The 15,000-nt window shown below is 42.9% G+C and overlaps 2 protein-coding genes across 2 annotated transcripts in view; both read right to left on the bottom strand.

Annotated features, from left to right (window-relative positions):
* LOC128602423 (V-set and immunoglobulin domain-containing protein 1-like) overlaps positions 1-5,910 on the bottom strand; it is a 6,245-nt gene extending 335 nt beyond the window's left edge. The window contains exons 1-5 of the mRNA XM_053616198.1: positions 5,717-5,910; positions 3,229-3,501; positions 2,688-3,023; positions 1,995-2,246; positions 1-753 (exon numbers count right to left, since the gene is read on the bottom strand). The exon at positions 1-753 is cut by the window's left edge and continues 335 nt beyond it. Coding sequence (XP_053472173.1) covers positions 569-753; positions 1,995-2,246; positions 2,688-3,023; positions 3,229-3,501; positions 5,717-5,789 — 1,119 coding nt within the window. The 5' untranslated portion in view covers positions 5,790-5,910 and the 3' untranslated portion in view covers positions 1-568. The remainder of the gene's footprint in view (positions 754-1,994; positions 2,247-2,687; positions 3,024-3,228; positions 3,502-5,716) is intronic.
* A 4,335-nt stretch (positions 5,911-10,245) lies between these two features.
* The window catches only part of LOC128602098 (ADP-ribosylation factor-binding protein GGA3), a 15,698-nt gene continuing 10,943 nt past the window's right edge, over positions 10,246-15,000 (bottom strand). The window contains exons 11-17 of the mRNA XM_053615651.1: positions 14,036-14,155; positions 13,108-13,166; positions 12,571-12,671; positions 12,363-12,490; positions 12,064-12,233; positions 11,608-11,718; positions 10,246-11,263 (exon numbers count right to left, since the gene is read on the bottom strand). Coding sequence (XP_053471626.1) covers positions 11,153-11,263; positions 11,608-11,718; positions 12,064-12,233; positions 12,363-12,490; positions 12,571-12,671; positions 13,108-13,166; positions 14,036-14,155 — 800 coding nt within the window. The 3' untranslated portion in view covers positions 10,246-11,152. The remainder of the gene's footprint in view (positions 11,264-11,607; positions 11,719-12,063; positions 12,234-12,362; positions 12,491-12,570; positions 12,672-13,107; positions 13,167-14,035; positions 14,156-15,000) is intronic.

Below are 15,000 nucleotides of genomic sequence, written 5' to 3' on the forward strand. Positions count from 1 at the left end.
GTGGGTTTTATATTATAGTTTCACATTCACATCACAATACCCATAAAACACTGTAATGCATCGATATGTTTCAGTTGTACTTCACAGAATACAGCATGATCTACAGTCAGTTTAAAAACACAAACTAAACTACATACAAAACTACATTGTGAAAATAACCTGCGTGAATAATAGTCCGATCTACTCACGGCTCAAAGCTAGAACTCAATACAGAGTTCTGACATGATTTCTCTTTATCATTTTTTTATTTTTACATCACACAAACCTGCCATTTTATCAGGGGTGTGAAGACTTTTTATATCCCCTGTATCTTTTCTAGCGAGCTACGTTAAGTGCTGCTATGTTTAGAGTGTATGTTGTGAGCAGCCATGTTGATTTAATGTTGATTTAATGTTGATTTAATGTCACATGCTGAACTTGGGGTTGAGGAGACCTTCTCAGTGTTCTAAGTAGGAGTTCCCCGGTGATGAGGCGATTTCTTTGGTTTCCCCATTGGAGGATGGAAATTCAGAATTATGAAATTTAGTTGCACACAGCATAATTACACAGACGTTAACGTCAGCAGTATCTACAGTCCTTGGTCCTCAGCCTTGTGGCCCACATGGCCGTTGTGCCTGTGGGACATCAGCCGCGTCAGGATGTATTGACCCATGCGTGTGCGTCGGTAAAACACCCAGCACACAACGCCACACGCTAACACTGTTATGATGGCCGCTAATACCCCACCAGTGATGCTGTATGTCCAGTTGTCCGCTGATGAAGAGAAAAGGATCAGAGTGTAAGATAAAAACATATGATGTGTCCCATGTAAATAAATAAAGCAAATAACTACAAATACATCATCAACATGTTCTTGGTATCAATACACAAATATTTATACAACACGATATGGTGAAGTCTCGATATTATACAGTTTATATTAAACAAGAATAAATATAGCCTGAATATGTGCCTTAGGTTTATATTTTCAGTTGATTAAAACGTTATAAAAGTACAACGCTTAAAACTTAACGTGATCTGAAAACAAAGCTGTGCTTTACAATGGAACAAAATTAAACATGACATAAACGTTAGCTCTGCCCGAGCTCTGCAAGCGGTGCAGGGTTGCCAGGTCTCAGCAAGATTTCCACACCAACTATGTCTCAGAAACTGCACGAAAAGTCATGAAACTCACCCAAATAAACTCGGGCTTTGGAAAAGGGAGACGCGTGTGATGGTGAAGCAGAAGCTCAGCTTTTGAGAAGGACGAACCTCTCTGTTTACTGAGATCTACATCCCTGTCCTCATGGTCATGATCTGTCAGAAAATCCAGGAGAGCCTCCAAGTGGAGACTCTGACTAAAGAAGAGCGAGTTGAGATGGTTTGGGAAGCTTACAAGAACACCCCTGATGGGTTCCTATCAGACACATCACACTGGACCGAGAGAAATGATCTACATTTACCTCATCTGCCTCATTTGGCTGACGCTTGTATTCAAAGTGACTCGAGACAGGATACAACTGAGCAGCTGATGGTTAAGGGTTTTGCTCAACAGTGGGAGCTTGGTGGTGCTGAGATTTAAACTCACAACCTTCCAATCCACCGAGCTTCCTCTGCCATGTTATTTTTTTAATGATTATATCTCTTGGGAACGTCTGTGGATCCCCCAGGAGGAGCTGCTGGTATCTGTGTATGTGGACAGAGACGTCTGGACTGACCGCCTCAGTGTGATGCCACCTCGATCCAGCAACAGGACCAGCGGAAAGAAAATGAATGAATCTGACAGTGACTGGAATTGAGAGAACTGGTTTGTGTGTTTCTGTAGGCTGCTAACTAATCATCTGATTAGCACTGAGATACAGGAGAAACATTTCTGTCCCAAACCTCCTGTTTCTGTACAGATCAGTGCAGCATTCCTGACCTTCACAGCCACTAATGTGTGAAGGAAGTACGTTGCATGTGGCCTTTTTCTTGTAGGTGTGAATTCGTGTGATTAATGTAGATTTCACACTCACCTATAACCGTTACAGTCACGATCCTTGTTGTATTGCCCAGGGAATTGTAGGCGGTGCAGGTGTACTGACCCTGGTCTTCTTTATGGACACTGCTGATGATGATGATGGAGGAGTTTGAGATGATTGTGTTATTAAGTACAGTCCACTTATAATGAGGGCTGGGGTTTCCATCTGCTGAGCAGTTTATCATCAGGCTTTCACCTTCAGGTACTGATAGACCCTCGTCTAAAGGCTGTGCTATGTTTGGTTTATCTGAGAGAGAGAGAGAGAGAGAGAGAGAGACTGGATCAAGTGGATGGACAGATATAACATCACAGTACAACATCATTAAATCTGATCTCTCCCACTGTACCGGTGCTAGCTCTCTTTCATGTCTTTCATCAGACGGCGTCTCTTCTTTACACTGCTGCAGAAAGTGGGATTTATTACTAAAATGTGTAAATATATTGTGTTAGTGACAGTGTGGAGAGAAACCCTGTGCTGCAGCAGCAGCGGTGCATGTGGATTAGGCAGAGGAACACACTGTTTGTGACGGTTTAAGCACTGACATGCTAGTTGCTGATGTTCTTAGCATGCTAATCATTCTCCACCACCATCATGCTAGCTGAGACCTCAATATAACTAGTCCTAATGTATAGTCAGGGCTAACCTTGACTTTGTGTAGCTAATGCTAATGTTAATCTTGTTACTCACAGTGTACAGTGATGTTGATTGGTTCTGATGTGTACACTTTGTCTTTGTCCAGATTCAGCACAGCTGCACACTGATACTGTACTCCATCGTCCTCACGGCTGGGTGTAACGGCTAGGTTCACTGTCTTGTTCACACTCCTCATCTCCTTTTTCAGGTCTGGGAACGACGTTTCACTGAATTGTGTGAAATTATTGCCGTGTTTCGGATCTGCTCTGCTCCAGCGTACACCGAGGTTATATCCAGGTCCGATGTTCTCAATCTCACACCTCAGCTCTGTCTGATGTGCTTCTACCCACACATCAGACACAGACCTCAGTGTAACACTGTCTGGCTTCTCTGTGAACACACACACACACACACACACACACACACACACACACTGTACATGTAATTGTTTTGATTAATAATCGAACACCCCTCTCTTCAGGATGTGATGAGATGATTGAAGCAGAGCGAGTCACAGCTCAGTGAACCGTGTTGATTATGATAACGCTCTACACAATGAGAAGGAAATCAGGTTTAATGAGATGATGGTACTCACTGTAAATGGTGAGAGTTACATTACTCATACATTGATTTTCTATGTCTATCACTGTCAAATAACACTTGAGTCCTTCAACTTCCTCCCAGTTCGTCAGCTTGTCCACCTTCCACACCACACTCGTCTCACTGACTGTACTGTTCGATGATGTTTTAGACTCCCAGCCCAGTTTGTATTGTGTCACAGGTTTGTTCGGTATGGAGCAGTTCACTTCAGCAGGGTCTCCATACTCCACCAGCAGAGACGGTGGAGAGAGAGTAGGATAGGTACATTCTATGTATAACAACAGAAAAAATGTTCAGTTTCCAACAGGATTTGAATTACAGAACGAGTTTCCAGTGTTTTTAATATAAAATTATTCCGATAGAGTAGTGCAGTTTTAATAATAATAATAATAATAATAATAATAATAATAATAATAATAATAGCACATCTGGAATAATGCAGTCCAATAACAATGTTAAAGTACAGGTTTAAGATATAAAAAAAGGCCGTTATCATTTAAAGCTATTATCATCAACACATCTGGAAATGTAGAGATTTGTGTTATTTAGACTTTATTCCAGATGTAGTAACTGTGGAGAAGTGGGTTAGGTTTATCATCAGCTGGTTCTGAATAACTTAGTGTTTTATGATTGTTCAGTAGAAATGTTATGAAGTTAGAGAATGAAACACATGCAGTCATGTTTAAGGTATAATTTAATCTATTTCACACCAGGAAGGATTTAATGTCATTAACGATCTCAAAGCACAGATTATTGATCATAATGTTTTTCTTAACGCACTGGGTGCAGTTTTTATTTTATGATCAGTCTTTTTTACACTAGTATTTACAGACGTGTACGTGTACAGTAGACGTTAATAGATTTTCCACCAGGGGGAGCCGTGTGTACTTTGTGTAATTCAGGGTTCTCTGTAATTTCCCAGAATTGTTCTCACGCTCGCTTATTTGTTTAAAAGAGCATTAAAGATAAAAGTTAAGGCTTTGGCCTACTGATCAGAAGGCTGTGAGTTTAAATCCCAGCACTGACAAACAGAATCAATGTAAACGGGTCATTAGTACCAGCTGTAACTCGTCCATTCATGGGACTCCTGAATAAAACTGCAGAGTGGTTCAGGAGAGGAAGTCTATCAGGAAGCGCACAGCACATTTATCTTCCATCTACAGCGCTCTGGCTCCAAATGAACCTCACCTTTCCTTCCTGTTGCATGCTTTGTATGTTTGTACGTAGAACGTTTTCCTCTGTGTCACATTACAGTAAGAGCTCATTGTGATTGAGCTGCATGGATGTTAGAGGAATGAGGATCTACTCATTCCAGTCCAGTGGTGATATATTTAAACGGCCGACTGTCCAAAAACCGTCTGTGATGACCTCCAGGAATTTTTACTAGCATGCCATATCTCCAACGTTCTCCCGTTTACCACCATTTTCCTCAGTGTTTCAAAGCTCGAGACCTCCAGTACTCTGTTTTCCAGACTGTTTTCCAGACTTTGCTCACACTACTCACGCTGTGATCCAAGTCCTGGACATTTGCTGTGTAAAGATAACGCCCTCCTTCACTTCATTGCTGGATTTATTTTTTGCTTCTTGTCCTTTGGTGGTTGTTTTCGATGTGGCAGAGTCACTGTTTGCCATGTCGCTCACTTTTACACTTCCTCTGTGTTTAAATCCGGCCTCAAAAAAGTGCTGAGGAAGGAGAGCGCTCTGAAACTCTGTGTGTTTGGATGAACTTCTTTCCTAAGCTCACACTACTGAGGGATTTCTCTCGACTCTGCACTTTAAGTATGATGCAGTAAAGCCATAAATCCATACGATTGTCTCCACCGATTCCTCGGACCAATCCTACAGCACACGTGTGGTCTGAAATTTCTTCGATTCCCGGAATCATGGTTTCGTCTTCTCCCGTCACTTGTTCAGTCCCTGCAGGATTTCACCGTCACAGAAATTATCGCAAAATCAAGCAAACATCACTGCGAAAGACAGTGCGAGACCATGTAGTGCGACTGCGATTTCGCAGATCCGAGTAGTTTTCTGAAAAAAACACAACGCAAACTGCATCGCAAATTTAGAAAAAAGCTGCAGAAAAATCCAGCATGTCTGGCCTCAACAATAAAAAGACCTCTGAAATCCTATATGGACTGCTTGCTGTGTGTTAGTGTGAACGCGGGGTTAGTCTGATCTACTGGTCTTTGTTGTTGTTGTGTCACTTATTTAATACTGTGGATATTTTCGAACGCTGCTGTGATTTAATACAGAACAGCGAGTGAAAATTCTCCGAACATAAATTAAGCAGGTTCACAAGTCAATGTGACTGACAGGTAATTATCTTAATATATAGGGGACGTTTATTATTAATGAAATAAAATATCACACACACACACACACACATATATATATATATATATATATATATATATATATATATATATATATATAGACACACACACACATATATGTAGACTTTCACACACACACACCCTGCTCACCTGCGTATGTAGATTTCCCATACAGTCCCATGCACAATACTGTGAATAATGAAGCGAAAACACACACTTCCATCTCAAAGCACGAGGAGAACCTCCAGTGTGTGTGTGTGTGTGTGTGTGTGTGTGTGTGTGAACCCACCAAATAAAGTGAAAGTTCCTGACAGCACTGAATGTCCACTCTTAACCACTCCCACACACACACACTCACTCTCTCTCTCTCTCTCTCGCTCTCTCTCTCTCTCTCACACACACACACACACACACACACATTATATATATATATACACATTCTGAAAGCATGTACAGATGGGGTAATGATCATTTCCTGTTATTTTGGATGGCGGTGTAATTGGAAAAGGAAGTCAGAGATGGAGACTTGCACACTGCATGTTTCCTTCAGTGTATGTTGGAATGTGGTGTTCGTTGTTTCACTTTTTACCGTGTGTGTGTGTGTGTGTGTGCGCGCTGTAAAAACTGTGATGAATGTGATATAAAACTGTGTCTGCTGTTGTGGAGACACTCAGCAGTTCCAGGCTGAAGGCCTCACAGTTGGTGTGGTTCCCAGTGGACGAGGAGCAGGTGCTCGAGAGGGAACTTTATACTGACTCCATAGTGCTTCTGAGGGACTTCAGTGCTCATGTTGGGAATGATGGAGACACTTAGACTGTGTGATTGGGAGGAACGTCGTCTCACAGCTGAACCTGTTATTAGACTACTATCCGAGCCATGGAATGTGAAGAAGTATATAACTTTATGATTTAGTACCAGAACTCTTGGGCCAGAGGTCAGTCACTGATTGTATCATCAGACGTGAGACCGTATGTTTTGGACACTTGGGTAAAGAGAGAGGCAGAGCTGTCAAATGATCATCACTTGGTGGCAAGTTGGATTCATTGATCAGGGCTCTGGCTAGATTTACCTGCGAAACCCAGGAGATCTTTCCATTCCGGGTTGCTTGGGAACATCTGGCAGAAGTTTCAGCTAGAGACTAATTTAACTCCAGCCTACAAATGGTCTGAATGGCTCATGTTCAAGTCCTCAATCACAGAGGCAGCTGCTAGAAGCCGGGGCCAGAAAGCTGTTGGTGCCTGTCACAGCGCTAACTGTAGGACACACTGCTGGACCCCAGGAGTGGGGGAAGCTGTCAAGTGGAAGGAATTGGGATTCCAAGAAATGGTCAAGAAGGGATCTCCTGATTCATTTGAGAGGTATAGGAGAGCCTGAAGGTCTACAGCAAAACCAGGTGCAGAAGTGAAAACTCAGGCCTGGCAGGAGTTTGGAAAAGCCATGTAAAAAGATGGTCCCAAAGCTGTTCTGGTAAAACATTCAGCACCTCAGGAGACGGAGGAACGTAACCATTCGTACCATCTGTTGATCCTTTTGGTGTGAAGTCGGTACCATTTGAACTGTTTCGGACTTGTCATGGGTGTGACTGGTCTCCACTCTTGTCTGTGGTTTTCATGGACATTTTATAAATGAAAAGCCAAAGATAGAGAGATATCAAATATAGGGCGCTAGTGGTAACAGTATTATTTGCTGATGTTATTCACTTGGCATCATCTGAACCTGACGTCTGACACGGAAACATTTCACTGTGTAAAGAAAGAAGTGCTGGAATGAAATCCAGGACCTCCAAGTATGAGGCCATGGTTCTCTCTCAGAAAAGAGCTGTGAGTGGAGAGACCTCACCCTGGTGGAGGAATTGATGGATCTTTGGATTCACGAGTGATAGAAAATGAAAGTGTGAGATTGACAGAGGGATTGGGTCAGCATCAGTGTCGCATACATCAGCTGTTGTACTGCTCTGTGGTGGTGAAGCTGGAGCTCAGTTTGAAGCTCAGTGTAAGATTAGTCTATGTCCTGATACTCAGCTATGGGTAGTAACTGAAAGAAGGTTGTGAGTAGGTGGTGGAAACGAGGTTCCTCAGCAGGGTTGCTGGGCTTACTCTCCATGATAGGCTGAGGAGCTGAACATTCCAAGAAAACCTCAGAGCAGAGCTACTGCTCCTCTGAATTGAGAGGAGTCAGTTGAGATGGTGCAGGCACCTTACAAGCACCTCCCCAGTGGGCTCTGAGGAGAGCTGTATCAGACACATCCCACTGGACGGAGACCTCAGGGCAGACACAGGACCCACTGGAAAGATTATATCCCACAGTTACTTTGGGAATGTTTGGCGTTCCCCCCAGGAGGAGCTGGAATCTGTGGTGGGGGATAGAGAGCTTTGGACTGAGCTTCTCAGCCAGCTGCCACCACAACACCAACCAGACAAAAGTGGAAGGAAAATGAATGAGGGTCACAATAACGTATCAGAACGAGCAGATTAATATAAACCTGCGCTACTGTCAGAGCCGCTGGTATAGAAAACTAATCAACACCTTCTGACCAATCACAGTCCATCCATCCACTTCTGTAGCACTTATCCTACACAGGGTCACGGGGAGCCTGGAGCAGGGTTCCAACCCTGGGGCAGAATCACACACACACACACACACACTACGGGCAATTTATAGATACCAATCAGTCTACAACGCATGTGTTTGGACTGGGGGAGGAAATCGGACTACCCAGAGGAAACCCCCGAAGCACGGGGAGAACATCTGACCAAAAATCTCTGACCAGAATTTAAAAGTGTTTGTAAAAGTGGACATTTTTGATTCTAGAGTATTATCAGGTCCTGAAGGCAATTGAAATTAAATGACCTGTTGGGGCGTGGCCATGTTTTCCTTTCAGTTCTCCAGGATGATGGAATTCTTTTTTTTCCAGTTTCATTTTTATTGAACATTTCTGCTGAACATTTCTGCTGAACACGTCTACCAAACATGTCTGCTGAATATCACCTTTTTTCTTCTCTCCTCCCCTCCCTTGCCCAAATATTCCATTGAGAAGAAAAAAAACAAACAAAAAAAACAAATTGAGCAACACACAGCAGTAAACATTCACAGGGTTTTTTTTTCTTTTTATACTAACAAAGGAAAACAAAATTAAAAGTAAACCCGCCCTCCGCCCCCCTCGGCTCATCATGGCTACCCAATAACTGTCGCTGGTTATATAGATATTGTAAAACCCAACAACAGGCACAAAAATTTAAGTGGGAAGTGTCTGTAACTCCATAAAGTATACGATAAAGGGTTGCCATTTATAAAAATGACTTGTCCGTACAACCCTTCATCGTATACCTTATTTTCTCGAGTTTCAGAAAAAACATCACGTCCTTTAGCCACTGGGAGATAGATGGGTATTTAACAGACTTCCAATGCAACAGTAGGGAACGTCTTGCTATAAGGGATGTGAAAGCAATAACATCCTTTTGTATCGAGTTCAGTGGAACTGAGTCATCAGGAATCCCAAATACAGCAATCAGTGGGCAAGGCTTTAAATCTACCCTGAGAATAGTGGACATGATGGTAAAGAAACCAGACCAAAAACCATGGAGATCAGGGCAGAAGAAAAACATATGGCCAAGATGACAGGGAGAGCCATGGCATTTATCACACTTGTCCTCTACGTCCGGATACATCACAGAAAGTCTCGACTTGGACAGATGGACTCTGTGTAAAACTTTGAACTGGATAAGTCCAAGACGAGCACAGGAAGTGGTAGACTGTACCCTCCCTATAGCACGTTCCCAACACTCCTCACTTATCTGTACTCCTAACTCCTCACGTTTCCCACGCATTCCTAACTTTGTTACTCGACTCACTACCTAGCGGCAGAATAAAATCATAAATCCTAGAAATCTTTCCTCTCTGATGTGGATTGTTTGAAAACAAGCTTTCCCAAGCCTGTTCAGGAGGCGCAGAGGGGAAATCAGGAAAACATCTAGAAACGAATTCCGAATTTGAAAATACCGAAAGAAATGCGTCACATGGAGGTCATAAGTGGATGCCAGATTGGCAAAGCTATCAAAGACACCATCGGGATACAGATTTCTAACTTGTTTAATGCCCTTGTCATACCATGCTGAAAATGTGGAGTCCAAACACGATGGAGGAAATAGATGGTTGTTGACTAAAGGACCCAAAGAGGATGCACCTACAAATTTAAAGTGCCGTCTAAATTGATACCAAGTCTTAAGTGTGTTGAGGACAACTAGATTATCAGTATATAGGGAGAGTTTTGTAGGTGGAGAGGAATAAACTAAAGCAGGTAAAGAGGATTCCCTACAAGAAGATAGTTCCAATTTACCAAGAAGATCCAGGAGATTTAACCCAGTAGCAGAGTTTATGAATGTGCGCAGCCCAGTAATAGAATCGAAAATTGGGTAATGCAAGTCCTCCACTAAGTCTACATCCTGCAATAAAGATTTACGGACCCTTGGTGGCTTCCCTCCCCAAATAAATGTACTAATTATCTTATCCAATGAATCGAAGAATGATTTTGGCAGAGAAAGAGGCACTTGCTGGAACAAGAAAAGAAACTTCGGTAATATATTCATTTTGACGACATTGATCCTGCCAATTAGAGAAAGGGGGAGGTTACCCCAACTCTGAATGTTGGATTTAACCTTTGAGATAAGGGGAGTGAAGTTAGCTGATGAAAGATTAGATAAAGAACGGGTCACGTTGATAGCTAGGTATTTAAACCCTGACTGACTAAATCGAAACGGTAGATCTGACTGTTGGAGAGAAAATGTTGCAGTATTGACGGGAAAACAGTCGCTTTTGTCGAAATTTAATTTATAACCAGAGACAACACCGAAGGTCTCCAGAACACCCAAGACAGCTGGCATAGAGGCAACAGGATCGGTTACATACAATAACAAATCATCAGCATATAGTGACAGTTTGTATTCTACACCATATTGGACTATTCCTTTAAACAAGGGAGAAGATTTTAGTGCAATAGACAGCGGCTCGATAGCGACAGCAAAAAGCAGAGGGGATAAAGGACAGCCTTGACGACGCCCACGTCCGAGAGCAAAATAAGGATGATGGAATTCTCAGAGTGGCGGCGAGTGTCTGATCAGCGTGTTCAGATGATTTCAAAACTTTATCAAGTTTCTATCTTCTTTATTTCAGAGCACACACCCACACACACACACACACACACACACACACACAAACACACAAACACACACACACAGAGCAACCACAATGATGTTCAACAGTGATACACAACTATCAAAGTTCCGAATAAATAATGTGTGCTGGTGTGTCATAACTTTCTCTCTCTCTCTCTCTCTCTCTCTCTCTCACTCACACACACACACACACACACACACACATATACTTGGCAATATCACACATATTGGGATTTGTTCCAGCAGTGTGTTGAGTACTCAATATGTTTAAACACAATGTTTGTTCGTGCACTGATAATTATTATTGTCTGAACACACACATGCATGCACGAACATACACACACACACACACACACACACCCACACACGCACACATAGTCCAGGTTGCTGTGTTCATGTGACAAAGTATTAAAGGTCAAAGGTGAATCCAAGAATTCCACTGAGGGAACTGGTCGATGTCTCCATCCTGCTGCAGACGCTCCTGTCCGAGACTCAGAGTCACTCTGAAACGCAGACGCACCGGCTTCTACACACACACACACACACACACACACACACACACACACACACACACACACAAACGAAATAGCATAATATAATTATATATATATAAATGAGTATAATCCCTGGTACTGATATTCACATCACCAATATACTATACACATCATCAGAGATATAACGATCACATGATCAGATCAATACATCCACTGTGTAAAATAACTACAGGACCTAGAACCTCAGAATGAACTCTGTGACCTCAGAATGACCCCAGTGTTACCTTCCTGACCCCACAATGACCTATGTGACCTCTTAATGACCCCAGTGTTACATTTCTGATCCCAGAATAACTCATGATGTCATGATTCATACCCTGAGTGGGTTGGAGAGCAGCAGTATCTGAGAGAGGGCAGCAGGGGGCAGCAGAGGGCTGTACGGCGGTAATGTGCTTCCTGTAGCTGCCTGCAGCCTCACACACATACTCTGAGAGTGAGAGAGAGAGAGAGAGAGAGAGCGAGAGAGAGAGAGAGTAAGAGAGAGAGACACACAGAGAGAGAGATGAATATGACCAGTAGATGAATGAAGTGATGATGACTGCAGGATGAAGATGATTGCCTGGACAGTGTGAGTTGTTTTGGAATGTGGACACAATGACAGACTCTTGTTATTACTTATTATTACAAATTATATATCATTAATAAAAAAATGCATTTAAAACTTTATTAAACACAGAGTTTTATAACGATTTTGTGTAAAGTGTGTTTCTCAGGTTTCATTAAAAGTGACAGAGGATAAAATGCTACTCAGAGTAAACAAGTGCATTTTTACTTTGGGAACAGCAGCCAGGAAGAGGAAGTCAGAAACAGGAAGTGGCGAAGTGTTAACCACAGACACGATGATGACGGCAACATCAGGGTGAGACGGAAGAGCTTCTTTAGTGAAGTGCAGAGAGACATGGACACCACGATGATTAAACACTGTTATCGGCTTAATGCGACCTACAACACACATAAACACACACACACACACACACACCTCAACACATTAAATAAATCTTCTAGTCTTCATGTGGTTTAGACACATCATATTCTCCCACATTCCCATTTGTCACTGGACATGTCACTCACTGGGCGTAATAGAGTCCAGAGAGACAGTGATGTCAGAGAGGGATGAAACAGGGCGGGGTTCAGGAAGACCACCTGGAGCGACTGGCTGATTGTCTCTGGAAGCTGATCTGGACTGAAGCTCTGGTTCACTGAAGAGCAGCAAGAGCAACATCTCAGAACTTAAAGACACAAAAGAACTGAAATACTCCATTTCCCAGCTTTCACTCACATTGCTGCTAATACTGATGCATTATGGGTATTGTAGTCTTCATTTCTGTACGCCATCTCCATTTGTCCTGTCTCTCTCGTAACCTTCACCGTGTCCTCCAACTGCAAACAGACATCATGTGTGATCTAACGCCATGGACTGATATTCCCTTTCCTAATCTCATTCTTATTAAACTACATCATTTTAAAAAGTCACTGCATAACACTTCACTTGGAGTACACCACATCCCCCGTGTTCTTCCACACACTCGTATGTGCTCTGAACAAGTAAACAGGTATATGGAATGGACTTTTCCACTAGGACATGTTTTCCTACAAGAAATGTGTTGCTACACTCCTTTCCAAGTGAGACACGCATTACCTCTAACACACTGCCTAGATAGGGAGCCTCCTTCCGAGGGAAACTCGGGGGATGTGGGCCTACAACACTCTCCTTTTTAAATATCACAAATTGTTGGAGAACTGATTATCAGCACATGCAAATTGCATAAAAGTAAAAACCTTTAAATAATAATGTATTATGAAGTGTGTTAAAAACCTGTAACAGTTCATCGAGGTAGGATTTCACACCGAGGGTGTTTCTGCCTGAATCTGCCCCTAAAACACACACAAAAAACAATCACCATCATCATCTTCATCACCATCACCTCCATCATCATCATCTTCATCACCACCATCATCATCATCACCACCATCATCATCATCTTCATGATCATCACCATCATGATCTTCATCATCACCTCCATCATCATCATGATCATCACCACCATCATCATCTTCATCATCACCACCATCATCTTCATCACCATCATCATCATCTTCATGATCATCACCATTATCATCTTCATCATCACCTCCATCATCACCACCATTATCATCATCTTCATGATCATCACCACCATTATCATCTTCATCATCACCTCCATCATCCTCATCTTCATGATCATCACCATTATCATCTTCATCATCACCTCCATCATCATCATCTTCATGATCATCACCACCATCATCATCTTCATGATCATCACCACCATCATCACCACCATCATCATCTTCATGATCATCACCACCATCATCATCTTCATCATCACCACCATCATCATCTTCATCATCACCACCATCATCATCATCTTCATGATCATCACCACCATCATCATCTTCATGATCATCACCACCATCATCATCATCTTCATCACCATCATCTTCATCATGCCATGTTCATCATCATCACCATCATTACCATCATCTTCATCATGTCATGCTCATCATCATCATCACCACCATTACCATCATCATCATCATCATTTTAGGAAAAGAAGTATTAAAAATGACAGTGCTACAGGGCATCACTAAAATATAACTACACACTGCATCAGCAATAAGGAAACTTCACTGTAATGTGTGTATGTGTGTGTGTGTGTGTGTGTGTGTGTGTGTGAGAGAGAGAGAGAGACAAGCGTGTGTACCGGGTATTTTCTGCTGCTCTTCATCCTGCAGTTGAGTTGTGCTCTGCTCCACTTGGCCACAAGGGGCGCTATCTCCCAGCAGCGAGAAATCAATCAGGTGATAGGACTTCACAGGACTCACTGATCAGAAAAGAGCAAACGTTACAGAACAGAACAGTCTGTCTTCAAAAGCAGTCACTCCACGGAGACCGCTCTGCGTTCCGTCACTGAAGCCTTACGTCTAGCAAGATCAACCTCCAGATCATGTGTCCTCATCCTACTCCACCTCTCTGCTGCCTTTAACACTCTGAACCATCAGATCCTCCTGACAGCTCTGTCCGGTCTAGACATCAAAGGAACGGCTCTACGCTGGGTGGAATCCTAACTCTGAGATAGATCCTTCAAGGTACTGTGGAGGAGAGGGGCTTCTGAATCTCAGCAACTCACAACTGGGGTTCCCCAGGGCTCGGTTCTGAGTCCACTGCTCTTTTCTATTTGTACTACATCTCTGGGGCCTATTTGTCCTTCCAGCCTGAAGATCCATCTGTCTCAGCACGTATCTCTGCTTGCCTGTCGGACATCTGAGCCTGGATGAGGGAACACCACCTTAAGCTCAACTTGGCAAAATCTGAGCTTCTCGTCATCCCAGCCTGCCCCTCAATCAACCACAACCTCACTGTACAGGTCGGCTCAACCACACTCAAGCCAACCAGGAAGGCCAGGAACCTTGGGGTGACTTTTGATGACCACTTGACCTTCATGGACCACATTTCAACACCTGCATGGTCCTGAAGGTTCATTCTGTACAACGTCAAGAAAATCAAACCATCTCAGCAGCTCCATCAGAACCCTTCAGATGAATCAGAATGCAGCAGCATGCCTTGTTTTCATCCAGCCCAAAAGAAACCACGTCACACCCCACTTCATCTCCTCCACTGGCTTCCTGTAGCCGCCCGCATCAAATTGAAGGCCTTGATGATCACGTA

This window comes from Ictalurus furcatus, chromosome 26 (genome assembly GCF_023375685.1).
Source record: "Ictalurus furcatus strain D&B chromosome 26, Billie_1.0, whole genome shotgun sequence".
NCBI lineage: Eukaryota > Metazoa > Chordata > Actinopteri > Siluriformes > Ictaluridae > Ictalurus > Ictalurus furcatus.